The following is a 16118-nucleotide window of genomic DNA, read 5'->3' as shown; positions in this document are numbered from 1 at the left end:
GGCAAGACTTTCTACATACTAATACAGCTAACAGTCACTGAGAAGTCTCATCACACTCAACCTTGCTACTACTAGGCCTATTTCTCATGCTCAGAGAAATTAAGCAAGTCTGACCAAGTCAGCTGTGAAGTAGGAGTCAAACACCAGGCTGGCCTCACCTGGACCCATCTTCACCAGCATGTCTTACTACTGCCATGAGTCTGGGGTGGTAGCCCCACCCCTCCCCCAGCCCCAGATGCATTACCTCTTTGATTCGCTTGACTAGAGCGTTCTGATCAAAAGCAACCGCTTCTGCACACTGGTGCAGGTGATCTTGGTACCGTAGGCAGAGCTGTAACACCTGCTGAGAGTCCAGCTTCTCCAGTTTGGCATTTGTTGGGGATGTCTGTCCACTCAAGAGCCCTTCAAAGGAGAGAGGGGAAAAGAGAAATGAGAATTACTGCTGATAAACTTGTGGCTAACCTAGCTGAGGTTCACGGAGGCAGGAAAGAGACTTGAATCTTGTGTTTTCTGCTCTTTTACGGAATGCCGACCACTCACGGGCTGCTTTGGCCAGGCTCTGCCTCTGCATTACTTCCTTAGCCCTGTTTTCCACACAAGGAAGCCAGGACACAGAGAGGCCGAGTGACTTCTGATCATCATGAAAGGAGCAGTGGCTTCCCTCAGACCATGCTCCTGGCCTTACCACACTACTCTGAAGTACTAGGAAGACATCTCTTCTTGAATGAAAAGGAAGGTGTCGTTGGTTGTTTTCTTTCTCTTTAGCTCTTTGGGGGCCTGCCAAAATCCCAAATAAATCACATATGGAGACTTATTCTTAATTATGAATACCCGGCTTTAGCTTGGCTTGTTTCTTGCCAGCTTTTCTTAATTTTAAATTAATCCATCTGTCTTTTGCCTCTGGACTTTTATCTTTCTATTTTTGTATATTTTTCTTTCTTACTCTGTTGTTCATTGTGTAGCTTGGGTAGCTGGCCCCTGATTCTTCCTCCTTCTCTTGCTCCTAGATCTCTTCTCTCCCAGATTTTTTTTCTTTTATTAATTCTTTCTGCCCACCAGCCCTGTCCATCCTTTCTCCTGCCTCACTATTGGCTGTCCAGCTCTTTACTAGACCATCAGGTATTTTAGACAAAGTATCATAGCTTCATAGAGTTAAACAAATGCAATATAAACAAAAGTAATATATATCTTATAAAATATTCCCCAACAGGAAGGAAGATGCATTTACTTAATTTTAATTCCTATTGGTTACTAATGTGGTTATCTGAGAAACTGAGAAAAATATATAAGGAAATTATAATAATTTGATACCAAAATTAAAACAAAAGCCAGACTGCCAGCTAATGGGCCTGAAATGCTGCATCTTTCCCTAACATTAGTTGGCTTAGCTGTAGAACACCAATAAGCATAGAAGACTATGTTCTCAACACTTTTATATTGAACCACCATGCTTTTCTATAGGGGCATAGGTCAGGGTAAAATTACTACCATCAACTTCAAAAGAAATCAGTTCAGTTACAGAGGCTACTACACTTGGTCAGAGGGCAAAGTCCTGACTAGAACTTAAGTCCATGGACTTTTATTTGCCAAGGCAACAGTTCTGTAAGTGTGGTATCAAGCAAGCCCCTCCTATATATCCTCAATAATTACTGACATTGTATCTACTGTTATTAACCTATTAAAAGTTAAGACTGATAAAATTCTTTAGCGTTAAATAATTGCATGCTTCTCAAAAATACTTGAAATAATAGCAGCACTTCACAGATTAACATATAACCTATTTTGAGGAAAATATTTCTATTTTCCAAAACAAAAATGTCAGAAGGGTAATACTGGTTTATATTTTCAGAAGTCTTTTGTTAGCAAAATCTGAAAGTCTATTTAAGGGGTATCAGGGATTTATTAAGATAAGAAATGAGGAAATACATTCACAAATACAGGATATGTTAAACCCAATTACAGAGTCCTTGGAAAGCTGGAGACCAATCACATGCTACTTCATACCCCATGACCTGGCCTTCACCACCCAAGAGAGAGTGTGACCCCCCCCACTTCCTTAAGAGGTTATGTAGGCAGACAAGAAGCACCGCTTCTATCCGGCTAGGTAGCCCCAAGTCATTAGTGGAACGAATGCCCACTACACTTCTTCTTCTTCTTTTTTTTTTTTTTTTTTTTTTTTGTCTAAATAAGAAGGTTCTAAACCTAATACAAAAGCATATACAATAAGAATGATTATCAAGTATTGTCCAGGAGAAAGAAAGGGTAATAACATAAACAAATATGGAACTACAACCAACAAGAACAACATCAAGCAAGAAACACATACTAGATGTCCAGAATACAGGTAAATGGCAAATTACAGAGATTACTCCAATAGCTGTCCTATCCTGAAGAATATAAATCTAGTACCTGATATGTTCTTAGTTAAGATATGAGTGGAATATAAGTATAACCATCAAAGACCTGAGAAGTAAAATAATATTACCTGAATGAACAGGAAGTGCAAGCAAGCAACTTCTGAAAAATTGCAAGAAATGACAAAGACCTATGACTGTCCGGATAGTCATCCAATGTTGCTCTACAACGTTGGGGCATCTACTCTTGACTATGGGTCTAGAATATCTGACAGACCATTATCAGAAGCAGGAAAGTTTTGAAAGACTGTCCTACCCGGTCTTGGCAAGGTTCAGCAGTGACTTTTCCTTATGTCTTGCTCGTCCAGAATGGACAGAGTGCTTACTGTCAGCAGCCAAGGCAAGGGCAGTTCTATGCCCGACAGGTCATTTTTGCCAAGACGAAGACAAATTCCATATGGAGTGTCTTCAATGCCCAACATCCTCTCAGGAGTAGACTGGTGCTGCCAGGAACAATAGTGTCTCAAGTCAACAGAATTCTAAGTTATTAGCCTCCTCCTGATCATCGTGCTGAGCTATGCCCAGAGAGGCTCATGGATACGTGACCTTTGTTGTGACTGGTAGAAGGAAAGCTGGCTTGTGGTTTGGTGCTTTATAAAGGGTGTGCTGATGTTTAATAAACAAGTTCCTGCTTTAAAAAAAAAAAAAAAAAAAAAAAACAAAAAAAAAAACTGGCACTTAATAATTGTGATTTGAAATGAGAACGCAATGACACCCTCACCCCACCAAACAGCGGAAGCATTAAACATGGACATCAAAATGTAGAAGAACTGTAATTCACATAGGGCTTGGTAAAAATTCAAAATGGCTAAAAGAGTTTACTAAATTCTTTTTGATCTTTCAGTGTATGTGTGTGTCTGTATGTGTGTTGTAGAATATTAAATGTGTGTTATATTCAAAAAAAAAAAAAAACAGTTAAATGCTATATTCTTTTGGTCTATAAAGTGTTTGAAGATTGTCTATCCATCTTATATATATATATATCTGTATATCTAGAAAACCTAACTAACATGACTATAAATATGACAAGCATGGGTGACTATTGACCTATACCCACTATAATCTTTTCAATGTTTTGCTTAATAGAAAATGATAGATCTTATTATCTCCTCTGCGTGTAAGTTGCCATTTCTCCTCACAGAATCTTGGGAAACTCTACTACACACTTCTGAGATTGACACTGGTTTGCAAATTATGTCCAAATACTTATCACAAACATAGTTTGACCTCAAAGACTCCCTTTTGGGTACTGGGGATCCTGTGACATCTGCCCCCAGGTGGCAAATTCTGAGAATCACTCATTATGCCATATTGTGCTGTTCTTACACTAGAGCACAAGGAGTGTAAGACATATGATGATGGGCAAGTGCTGGGTCGCCCATGCCAAAACTCACCCTGTTCCCTTCCACCATCAGGCCCTTGCTATTTTCGTACATTGGAACTCAACCCAAAGTTCTTCCCCAACAGCATGATACATAGTGGGCCATTCAGCTGTGCTGTGTCAAGAATCCTCAGGCATGCTGCACAGTGCTCACATGTTCATGGGACTCAGTACTTGGGAGGCGGGAGCATGAGGATCAGAAATTCAAGTTCATCCTCAACTATGTAATGAATCCAAAACTAACCTGTGACACACAAGATTGTGTCAAACAAAGTAATGAGTTATATGCCAGGGTACAATTTACATTTAAATAATTTACTTGTAAGTGGGATTTTTCTTTTTTACCTTTTATTGAACAATTTTCAAACTATAGAAAACCAGGAAGTAAAAGAATACCCAAATACATCCAGGTTCCACAAATCAAATTTTATAATATATTTTGAGCCATTAAAAAAAAAAAACGACATTAGCCAGGTGGTGATGGTGCACACCTTTAATCCCTGCACTCAGAAGCAGAGGCAGGTGGATCTCTGAGTTTGATGTCAGCCTGGTTTACAAAGTAAGTTCCAGGATATCCAGGGCAACACAGAGAAACTTTGTCTTTGAAAAAGACCAAAAAGCCAAAAAAAAAAAAAAAAAAAAAAAGCAGACATCATAACACCTCCTTCCATAAAAGACATCTGTCCACATACTTACGGTTAATTTTCATGTTAAATAAAGTTTCTAATTTAGCTAGGAACAGAGCCACTGCTATTAGTTTTCTAGTTGTCGTTAGCTCATGACAGAAATTCACACAAAGCAGATGTTTACTGAACTGAAACCTGGCCTAATGGACTCCATTTTTAAGTGGTGGGTTTGCAAATGGCAAACCCTGGACATATTTCCTAAGAACATGTTGAAACCACTCTTTCTATACAAAATGAGGAGTGGACTCCAGGGACTGGGGAGGTAAGGATCCAGACAGATGTTAATAGAGCCAACAAACTGCCAACTTCATGTAAAGGGCTAAGTGGAAAAATCTCGGGTGTTAGAAATTTGGGGCCCATTTTTCTGAGTTCTTTTATGTTAAACATCGTAAGAGTTAAAACATAAAGCACAGTACAGAGCCATGTGCTTATTAAATTAGGCCACTGCCAAACTGAATTTCTCAACCCTTAGAGCTTAGTTGTAAAATTAGAAAATTAATAGTATGATGTTGGACACATTTTTTTTTTAATGACAGAATCTAGAAAGTAGACTCTATTACTTTGGCAAAAGTTACTGGGAAGGTATAATTAAACAACATGCTATAAAAAAGAAAGAAAGAAAAATCCCTCTGTGTGAGCTAAATGCTAGTGTCCTCCTCAAATTGCCATTGAAAATCCCACAGATACTCATTTCCACCTCCCAGGACTAGGATTATAGGTGTGCATCGTGTGTGTGTGTGTGTGTGTGTGTGTGTGTGTGTGTGTGTGTGTGTGCACGTGTGTGTATGTACGTGTGTGTCTGTGTGTGTGTATGTACGTGTGTGTCTGTGTGTGTATGTGTGTTTGTGTATGTGTGTGTGTATGTGTGTGTGTATGTGTGTGTGTGTATGTGTGTGTGTATGTGTGTCTGTGTGTGTATGTGTGTGTGTGCGTGTGCGTGCGTGCGTGCGTGCGTGTGTGTGTGTGTGTGTGTGTGTGTGTGTGTGTGCAGACTAAGTGCCTTCCCCTGCTTTGCCAACTCATTAGTCCCACTCCTTCCTCTCTAGGAATCAGAGTGGTAGGGCTGGGGGGACTAGGGGGTAGCTCAGCTGGTCAGTGCTTGATGAGTATACACAAAGCCCAGGTTCAGGCATAGACTGAACAGGGTGGGCATGACTAGAATTCCAACCTTGTTTGGTATGTAGATGCAAGAAGACCAGGAGTTAAATTCATCCTCTCTACACAGCAAGTTGAAACCTGGGCTATATGAAATCCTGTCAGAAAAAAAAAAATCAAGAATTTTGAAGTAGCACTCGGTCCTCAAGAGAATCTGTGTCAGGGCATGAGAAGCTCTTCCTCCAGACAAGGTTAAGTGCTTAGTTGGACATGGCATATGGACCAAAGAAACAAGATCAGAGGATGTCAGACCCCAAGTACACATAGCTTTTCCACAGGTGATCTGTAGGCACAAATGACACCTCAGTGTCATCAAGAAATGTCCCCTCCATTTAAGAACTTAGCTATTTGAATGAAAAGGGAGATTGTGAAATGCTAAGTCAAATATTCGAGTCCTCTCTCTTCTTGAACAATCTCCAGACTCCCAGGCCTTTTCTCTGTTTAAACTCATCTGGTAGGAAATAGAGACACAGAGCGATACTGGAAAAGAGATGAGCTCTAGAGTCAGGTAGACATGAGGTTGTGATCCAGATATTGTCACTGAGTACTGTGTAATGGTGGAGCAGCCATCACGCTTCTTCACGCTCCAGCTCTTCATGTTCTGTGCCTTAAGGGTAACTGTAAGAGTTACATGATGCCACACCTGACACAGATTACATGCTCCACTTACACACCTTTACTCTCTGTCCCAAAGTCTCCAACTCCCAGCTACTGCAGGAGCCAAATGAGCAGGGTTCCAAACTCTGTCTGTAGGGCTGAGCTAACTTATATTGTGTGTGTGCTAGGCACATATCACTATGTACTAGCCTTATAGGAAATACCAAAGACACAATCCCACCTCTCAAGGTGACCACCAGAAGCAGACATTAGATATGTGAAGGTTAAAAAAAAAAGAAAAAGAAAGAAAAAGAAAAAAATGCCAGACAGCAGTGGTGGTGCATACCTTTAATCCCAGCACTTGGGATGCAGAGGCAGGCAGATCTATGAGTTCAAGGCCAGTCTGGTCTACAGAGTGAGATCCAGGACAGTTAAGGCTACACAGAGAAACCCTGTGTCAAAAACCAATAAATAAATGAACAAACAATAAACCAAAAAAAAAAGGGGGGGGTAAAGAAGGTAAATTAGAATAGGAGCTAAAATAAAACTAATTTTTAAAATGCAATTTAAAGAGGCATTTCTCAAAACAATCTTAAAGGCGTGGTGGTGCACGCCTTTAATACCAGCACTCGGGAGGCAGAGGCAGGTGGATCTCTGTGAGTTCGAGGCCAGCCTGATCTACCAAGTGAGTTCCAGGAAAGGCGCAAAGCTACACAGAGAAACCCTGTCTCGAAAAAACAAAACAAAACAAAACAAAAAAATGGCCAGCCAATAACACATAATAGATATAATACATAAAAGATGTCAGACATAACTAATCATCAGGGGAATGCAAAACAAAACCATAAGATGGGCGAGGTAGCAGACATTTATAAGAGGACTGCAGTAAGTTTAAGGCCAGCTTCGGCTACATACGGAGTTCCAGGCAAGCCAGGGATAAAGATCGAGACACCTCATTTCAGACTACAGAATAAAGCAAAGCTACCACAATGAGGTAGCAAGCCTCAGGGTGGCTATTGTTTTGATTATAGAAAACCAAAGGTGTTGGGGGAGGGTTGGAAGTAGGTAGAACCCTCCTACATTTCTTCACCTTTTTAAATCAGAGACAGACAGACAGACAGAGAATTACTTCCATAGTAGATTTGCTCAGTAACTTGAAGTTAATTTCAGTCAAATTTAGTCTTAGTGTGGTAGCAGCTACCCCTCCCAAACTCCCCAGCTCCATGCACAAAGCTATAAACCTAGCAAATGAAGAACTGAACTGATGGAAAAGAGTAGACACAAATGAATGTGTCCGCTCATTACTAGGGATCTGAGAACAGATCTCTGATGACTGCTTTGGATCACAAAGGTGCAAAGAGGTGTCAGTCAGCAACGCTGCAGAACATCCAGGCAACCTGCCCTGAATGGCTAGGCCTAAGGTCCTTGGAAGCAGGACTGTGGCCCCATCAGCTGATCCTCACACAGGAAATAGCTCAACTCCCATGAGTGGCTCTTAAGGTGATCTGCCATCAGCAGGGCAGCCCACCTAAGCAGGTAGATCCATGGTTTGGACTTCAGGCTATAAAGGAGCACCCTAGGACACATCACGAGGAAATGTCTTTTATTTTGAAAGTCACCATATAGACAGGCATGGTGATGTGTATGACTGTAATCCTGCTCTTGGGAGATGGGGGAAAGAGGATCAGGAGATCAAGGCCAGCCTTGGCTACACAGCAGCTTCAAGATCATCCAGGACTGCATGAGATCCTATTTTAAAAAAGCACAAAAAAGGCAGAAATAAAAAGAAAGTAAGGACAATTTGATGGTCAGATGCAAGAGAGGACACAGGGGCACAAGAGCCCCCCCACCCCCACCAAAAAAAGGCAAAGTAGTATGATGTCTCCAAAAATAAGACTGACACGTGGCCTGAAATATAATAAAAATAATTATTCAAAAAAAAACAAAAAACAAAACAAAACAAAACAGAGCAGACATAAGATCAGAAACAAAGCAGTAAGCCCATGTTTTAGCCCTTCTACCCAGCATGATACTAGAGTGTCAACCAGAACAGTTGAGCAAGGAAAGAAGATGTGTTCAAACTGGAAGGCACAAATGAAGTGGCTTCTGATCATGGGGATGATTTTCTGTGTAGAAATCCCTAAACACTGGTCAAAAATACTGTTGGAATTAATAAACAAAACTTAGTAAAATAAGGTGATACAAAGTCAACTCAAAAGTCAGTTGCATTTTCATGAACTAATAATGCAAAATCTACAAAGCACAGGAATCAAGAAAGTAGGTTCAACAACAATCCATCAAAAGCCTCAAATACTTAGGAGGTAACTCACAGGAGGAAGCAAAAGACTTGTCTAATGAGCACAAGACTCTGAAAAGAGGAGAGAACTGACTCCTGAAGTCTGGTCTCAGCATTACTCAGACTTAAATAATGAACCTTCAAAACATTTCATTAGCTGAAGAAAGCCAGAAAAGAACAACTACTATCTAATTTCATTTTCATGAAGTTCACAGAACAGTGAAATTCCTAGAGAAAGGAAAGAGAATAATGGTTGCCACTGCTGGGGCAGAAGGACTTAGGAGGTTAATGGCTTCAGAGTTCAGTTTGAGAGCGTGGAAAAGCGGAAGTTGATAGACAGGACACTGCAGTGCACTGGGAATGAACTGCAACCAGTGAGCCTCAGAAAGGAATGAGATGATACATGTTAGGTTGTGTGTAGCTAACACTAAATCAGGCTGATTGATTGTTTTGCGATAATCTTTTTGTACATTGTGAAGATGTGTCACTCTGATTGGTTTAATAAAAAGCTGAATGGCCAATAGCTAGGCAGGATTTCCAGGCACAGATGACACTGGGAAGAAGGTGGAGATGCAGAGCAAGCAAGATGGGCAGTGCAGAGATAAGGTAATAAAGCCACAAAGCAGAAAGTAAATTAATAGAAATGGGTTAATTTAAGTTGTAAGAGCTAGTTAGAAACAGGCCTAAGCTAGGGCTGGGCTTTTATAATTAATATAAGTCTCTGGGTCGTTTTTTGTGAGCAGGCAGCCCAAAGAAAAGCCCAACTACAATTAATTTTGGATTTTACTAAGCAAACGCATTCTATAGTACTCCTGTAATAAGAATGCCAAGAGAGGAAAAGAGACAACAGACAGAAAACAAAATGAAAATTACATTTCCTTGCCTGGAAACAAGAGTTCTTAAACCAAGTTTTCTTCCAAGTCTCAACTTTCATAATTTTCACTTTCCGTAATTTTCTTTTGATATTTTATTTATTTTGTGTAGAGAAGGGGTACATATATCCAAGGGCTCATGTGTGGAGTTAGTGGACAGCTTGGGGGAATTTGTTCTCTCCTTCCACCATGTAGGTTCCAGGGACTTAACTAAGTCATTAGCCTTGGTAGCAAGTGTCTTTATCTGCTGGCCCTCAAAAATTCGTGTGTGTGTGTGTGTGTGCGTGTGTGTGTGTGTGTGTGTGTGTGTGTGTGTGTGTGTGTGTGACAGTATTTCACTATGTATTCCTAGTGGGCCTGAAACTTGCTATATAGACCAACCTGGCTTCTAACTCACAGAGATCCACCTGCCTCTGCCTCCTCAGTGCTGGGATTAAAGGTGTGCACCACCATGCCTGGCTATTTTTGCTGTTTTTGAAGCATAACAATGCTTTGCCTGAATATATATGCATGTGCATCATGTACATATCTGGTACCTTCAGAGGCCAAAGGGCATTAGAACCCCTAGAACTGGAGTTACAGATGGTTATAAATCTGGGGACCAAACCTAGGTTTTCTAAAAGAGGAGCAAATGCTCTTTACCACTGAGATTTCTCTAGGCCCATCAAATTTTCATTTTCTTTTTCATATAATTTACTTTTTTTTTTATGTGCATTGGTGTGAGGGTATCAGATCCCCTGGAACTGGATTTACAGATGGTTTTGAGCTGCCATGTGGGGGCTGGGAACTGAACCTGGGTCTTCTGGAAGAGTGGTCAGTGCTCTTAACTGCTGAGCCATCTCTCCAGCCCCCCAGATTTTCATTTTCTAAGGGAAGGGTTGACTACACACTAGGTGATTGCTATCAGTTTGAATATGTCCCTCTAAACTTGTGACAGTATGAGGTGGCTAGGCAGTAAGATTCCTTTATAAAAGGCTCAACAGAGGAGGTCTCTTTCTGTCCTTTCAGCTTCTGTGTTTGGTATGGCGTCAGAGCAAAGCCTGATTCCTGAACCCTCACTAAGTTGTAAGCACCGGATCTTGTGTAGACCAGCTTTTAAAACTGTAAAAACTACGCCAGGCGGCGGCGGCGCACGCCTTTAATCCCAGCACTTAGGAGGCAGAGCCAGGCGGATCTTTGTGAGTTTGAGGCCAGCCTGGTCTACAGAGCGAGATCCAGGAAAGGCGCAAAGCTACACAGAGAAACCCTGTCTTGAAAGACAACAACAAAACAAAAAAACAAACAAAAACTGTAAAAACTACACTAATGTTCCTTCTAAAGTATGCATTCTTGAGTGTTTCATTCTATCAGCACAAACAGACTAAGACAGCACTCTCTTGGACCAGGGCTCGCTCAAACTCTCTAACAACATCTAAGAAACTTAAATACCCACCATCCCACTGCATTTAAATGTACTTACCTTTTGAGTAACTACACTTTAGTGTGTGTGTGTGTGTGTGTGTGTGTGTGTGTGTGTGTGTGTGACACAGACAGAGAGACAAGGACAGAGAGAGTGTGTCAGAGAGAGATTTAGACAGGGTCTCACTCTGTACTCCATCCCAGGCTGGCCTGGAACTCATTATGTGGCCCGGGCAAGTCTATGACCCTGCTGCAATCCTCCTGCCTCAGCTTTCTGAGTGCTGGGATTATAGGTGTGTCCCCACCACACCCAGTGTATGACAGACATTTTATTCCCGTCACTGCAAAGAAATGAACTCATTCCTGCCTCTGAAGTAAGCTTACCTCACCCTTATTTGAAGATATGTGCAGGTTCTAAGTGAGGCCTTATCTGTAAACTGGTGTAGCCTTTGAAAATGCAGAAAAGCAGTTATATGGAGCTACAAGATAAGACGATACCGAAGATCAACAATACCGCATAGTAAACTCTGCTCCTTCCCCTAGCAACTCCATGAAAACACACACAACATATCCCGTCATCATCCGGTCAGAGTCTGACTGACCTACAGCAATAAATGACACAATCAGTGGGTTCATTAGTTAGTTCTCTGACCTCTGGCCCCAAGTTCACTGTGATAATATATCTGAATCTCTATGAAACCATAAACACAAAGATTCCCACCTTGGGGCTGAAAGAATGGGCTTCTACATTCTAAGTCCCTGAACACATGCATCAGTACCCTTGTTATAGAAAATACTTGAGTTAAAAAGATTCAGACTTGCCCCCTACTGTCCCTAAGGCACACAGCTGTGAAAACATGCTTCTTTGTAGAAAATGTGGGTCAATAACATTCATAAGAAACATTACGTGATTCTCTGTAACTCTTCATTCGTTTTGTACTTCCATTTCTCCAGAAGCAGAAAGGCATCACAAAGGTACAGGGAGAGCTGGGCCACCAAAGGAGGTTCTATTCTGATGTCCCCAAAGCAAAGAGAGCATGTGAGAGTGACAAGGGAAACAAGCAGAAGCCACACAGCTCCAGAAATCACACTCATGCTGCCAGTGTGACAAAGTGACTCAGTACTCGAAAATCACACTGGCATTTTGAACAGGCACGTGTGTAAAGGTCATGTTGGTTAGGGAAACAGGCTTGCAAACTGATGAAATCAACAGGCTTTCAAACTAAACTTGTATTTAAATTTCAGCTCTGACTGCTTTTTCAGTCTCAGCAACCCTCATTAGCAAATGAGGAAATGCTGACCCAGATATTTATAAAGCAATTAGATGAGATCATGTATGTAACATCTTTAAACCAAAAAAAGAAAGAAAGGACAACGTAGTTTCTATTGTTAATGGAGAAGGAGGACTATGAGCATTCAAACCACTTCTTATATATGACTTCTAAAAAAATTCTAAAATGAGTAGTGCCCTGGACACTTTGGACCTGTCTATCCATTGAGTATAAAAATACATAGAGCCGGGCGGTGGTGGCGCACGCCTTTAATCCCAGCACTCGGGAGGCAGAGCCAGGCGGATCTCTGTGAGTTCGAGGCCAGCCTGGGCTACCAAGTGAGCTCCAGGAAAGGCGCAAAGCTACACAGAGAAACACTGTCTCAAAAAAAAACCAAAAAAAAAAAAAAAAATACATAGAAAGTTCTCCTATCCTACCAATGTTTATGTACATAATTTTCTCTACAGACAAGACAAAGCAAAATACATTGGAAGAAAATAAATAATTTAATAAAAGCAGGCTGGAGAGTTGGCTCCGCAGTTTAGAGCACCAGCTGCTCTTCCAGAGGTCTGTTCTATTCCCATCATCATGGCAGCTCATAGGCATTGGTGCTCTAGTTCCGGGGATATGCCCTCTTCTAACCACCGACACACATGCAGGCATGCACTCATACAGACACACATGTGGGCATACACTCATACATGCACACATGCAGGCATGTACTCTTACAGAAAATAATAAAATTAAATAAAGCTAAAATTTTTATGACTTTAAAAGCAAGCCAAACACACATATGTTTTCATGCTAATAATAGTAGAAACCAATGCAAAATACATAAAGTAAAAATATTTCCAAAATTATTTTAGGAATCATTTTAGGTGTACATTGAGCCCAAAGCCTTGTGCATAAACATGTCATCTACCACTAAACTATCCCCTCAGCCCTAGGTAACCTTTCATCATAAACTAAGACTAAGTGAAGGTTATAGAAAGCCAGATTTAGGTTCATCTGGAGGAGGAGATTCAATTAATCACAGCTGTCCAGTAAGGGAACAGCTGCCTTATATTACAATGAGCTCTCTGGCCACACAAGGCCAACAGTCTACTTCAGGAAGACATTCCAAACCAGACGTCTGTGATGGTTAATAGTGCCAACTTGACAGCCTTTAGAACCAAACAGGGGTCAAACCTCTGGGCAAGGCTCTAAGGAAGTTCCTAAACTGGGTTAGGATTGAGGTGAAAAGACCTGCCCTAAATTCAGGCACCACCGTTTCAGGACTGAATAAACAGGAGGAAGCTGAGAACAAGCACAAATATCGCTCTGTGCTTCCTGGCTGGATACAAGAGGCCCAGCTGCTGCCTTGTCTCCCTGCTGTGTGGAACTGTATCCTCACACTGTGAGCCAGTGGAGGTAAACCAACACTTCTGGAAGTTGCTTTTGTCAGAGCAAAGAAAAAGGAAATGGCTTGAGGAAAAAGCCATCTCTCACAGGCTCAGTGGCTAAGCGGCAGTTCCCAGCACCTATACTGGGTGTCTCCTGTAACTCCAGCTCTAAGAGATCCTTCTGGTTTCCTCTGGCACCTGCATTTACAAATGGCATTCACTCACAGAAATACATATATACATGCATATAAATAAGATAATAAAAGCAAATCTTTTTAGAAAGAAAGGGAGGGAGGGAAGGAAGGGAGGGAGGGAAGGAAGGGAGGGAGGGAAGGAAGGGAGGGAAGGAGGGAGGGAGGGAGGGAGGGAGGAAAGGAGGGAGGGAGGGAGGGAGGGAGGGAGGGAGGGAGGGAGGGAGGGAGGGAGGGAGGGAGGGAGGGAGGAAAAAGTAACTAGCATATCACTCAAGTCAGAAACAAAGTCCCTTCCGGCTCTGAGATCCTATGAGCCTTGTATGCTATAAGTCAAGTAACTCTCGGGTGCTCATAGAAGGGCACATGTTTGCTCAAGCACTGCCCTAGTAACAAAAGGACCCCCAAACTGAAGCAAGAGGAGATTTACCACTCAACTCACACAGGAGAGAAAGTGAATGGATGCCCTGGTTCTGGGGCATGTTATCTTCCTCTTTCAGCCATGTTTCCCTTCCTAGATGCTGTGTTCACAACCTATTGGATCCAAACCCGTCAACATTCCCTGACCTCTCCTACAGAGCTATTCCAGAGAAACATATATGAGGATTTACATGGCTAGATTTTATTTTCATGCTCCAGTATTATTTGAACATCCTCAAACAAAAGAATAATTAAACTAACATATTTGCCCAAAGGTAGCAAATACTGTTGGTGTTTTCAAATAATATTACAAATGATATGGCAAAAGCCGGAATGTAATTTTAATAAAACTGTGACGTAAAATATGCATTCAGTACAATTCTAACTGTAAGCAAATGCATGCCCCAGTGCCTATCCACTTGACAAGTAGGAAACACATAACAAAATGTTAATGGCTACTCCTATGTGGTAGAATTTTTTAATTTTCCTTTTTGTAGTTGTTTCTCCATTTCTTTAAAGTAATCATAATCTTTTGTTATCAAAAACTGAGCATAAAAAGCTATGGAATAGTTATCTTGGATTTGTGGCGCAGAAGTAAAATAATCCTTTTAAAGGAGGAAGGCTGGAATTAGAAAGTCAGGTTTATAGCAGTCTTGCTTGTGGTGGTTGCTAGGCACACCACTACCTTTAAATTAATCAGTAAGCATGGAACAGCTGGTCAATATCAGCTTTTATTGAGGACATGGAGCAACAGGAACTCAACATAGGAAGCAAGGGTATAAATCGGCATAACCACTTTGAAGGGTAAATTACGTGTGGCAAAGTGAAAACGTGGGACAAATTAATTAATTCTTTACTATTACTGTTTGTTTTTGAGACAGTATCTCATGTACCAAAAATTGGCCTCAAACTTGCTATGTAGCTGAGGCTAGCCTTGAACTCCTGATCCTGTCTCTACCTCCTAATGATTAGGATTAGAGGCATGTGCCACCTGGCCTCTAAGAGTCTCAAGCTGACAATCAAAATTAGCCATTACCCATGAGATGGGAGATTTAAGTTTATTTCTTTTTTTCTTGAAGGGACAAAAGATCTGAAACAAATATGGTAAAATTATTAAAATCTGATATAACTGAATGGAGAGCATCTGTTACTTCTTCTATATGCCAAGAGACTATAAATGAAAGAGAATTTCTAAATAATCCTATGATAAGCATTAGTGATCTCTACTGAGGCAATCTCTGTTGAGAACAAGGCTCTCTGTCCACAGGAGGAATCCTTAAACTCTAGGATATAGAGTTGATGCAAGCCATGGTGCTACTTCCCATAGAGGGTTTGGTACACCTTGCCCTCAGCCCCAGGCAACATTTGGGAATAACTAGGAACTCTCTATAGTCATGTGGTTGACCAGGTAACTTCTATTTGTGGTAAAAGTTAGCAAGCTTAGACAATTAACAAGATGGTGTGACACACTGGGTGCTCAGAGAAATAGCCTGTGACACAAACGAAACTTTCACTTGAAGAAAGACTGCTAGGGTGACAACTGGCCAGTCTTAAAAAGCCAGCACTAAGCATGCAACTAAAGGTTTGTCTGCAGAACCGAATGAATGCTGGGGAAGCAGTCCAAGAAGTGTTCTTAGGCTCAATTAGGCCTTGGTGCAAAACCAAGGTTATAAGCTGATAACAAAGATTAGGGAGTCTTGTTCATATTTCATAAATTTTTCCTTTATTTGTGCATCTTACTTAATAGCATTTTATCTGGCAAATTTGAAGCTAATGCTTGGCTAGTGATGGTGCATAGCTTTTCCAATAACGCATTGCATTACTTTCAGAAAGTCCAGATCAGTGGAAAACTATGACTCTCCGGGTCAGACTTGGTGAAATCTGGGGGTAAACGACTGCTGAGACTAGAAACCACAATGAAAGCAAAAGACATAGTGTACTGAATGGTGGCTCAACATCTAGGAAGACACATGTCTTATGCTTGTAAGCTGAAACCTGCAAAGGGACATTAAACACTGTATTCTGGCATGCAGGTGACAGTCTGTAAATAGTACT

At 41.2% G+C, this 16118-nt stretch overlaps 1 protein-coding gene across 2 annotated transcripts in view; it reads right to left on the bottom strand.

Moving 5' to 3' along the window:
• Borcs5 (BLOC-1 related complex subunit 5) overlaps positions 1–16118 on the bottom strand; it is an 80279-nt gene that overhangs the window by 25730 nt on the left and 38431 nt on the right. For both annotated transcript variants that reach the window (XM_006976540.4, XM_076568095.1), the window contains exon 3: positions 245–402. In XM_006976540.4, coding sequence (XP_006976602.1) covers positions 245–402 — 158 coding nt within the window. The remainder of the gene's footprint in view (positions 1–244; positions 403–16118) is intronic.

The sequence above is a fragment of the Peromyscus maniculatus genome, chromosome 3 (genome assembly GCF_049852395.1).
Source record: "Peromyscus maniculatus bairdii isolate BWxNUB_F1_BW_parent chromosome 3, HU_Pman_BW_mat_3.1, whole genome shotgun sequence".
Taxonomy (NCBI): Eukaryota; Metazoa; Chordata; class Mammalia; order Rodentia; family Cricetidae; genus Peromyscus; species Peromyscus maniculatus.
The sequence above is the reverse complement of the archived record's forward strand: the minus strand, read 5'-3'. Positions and strand labels throughout refer to the sequence as shown.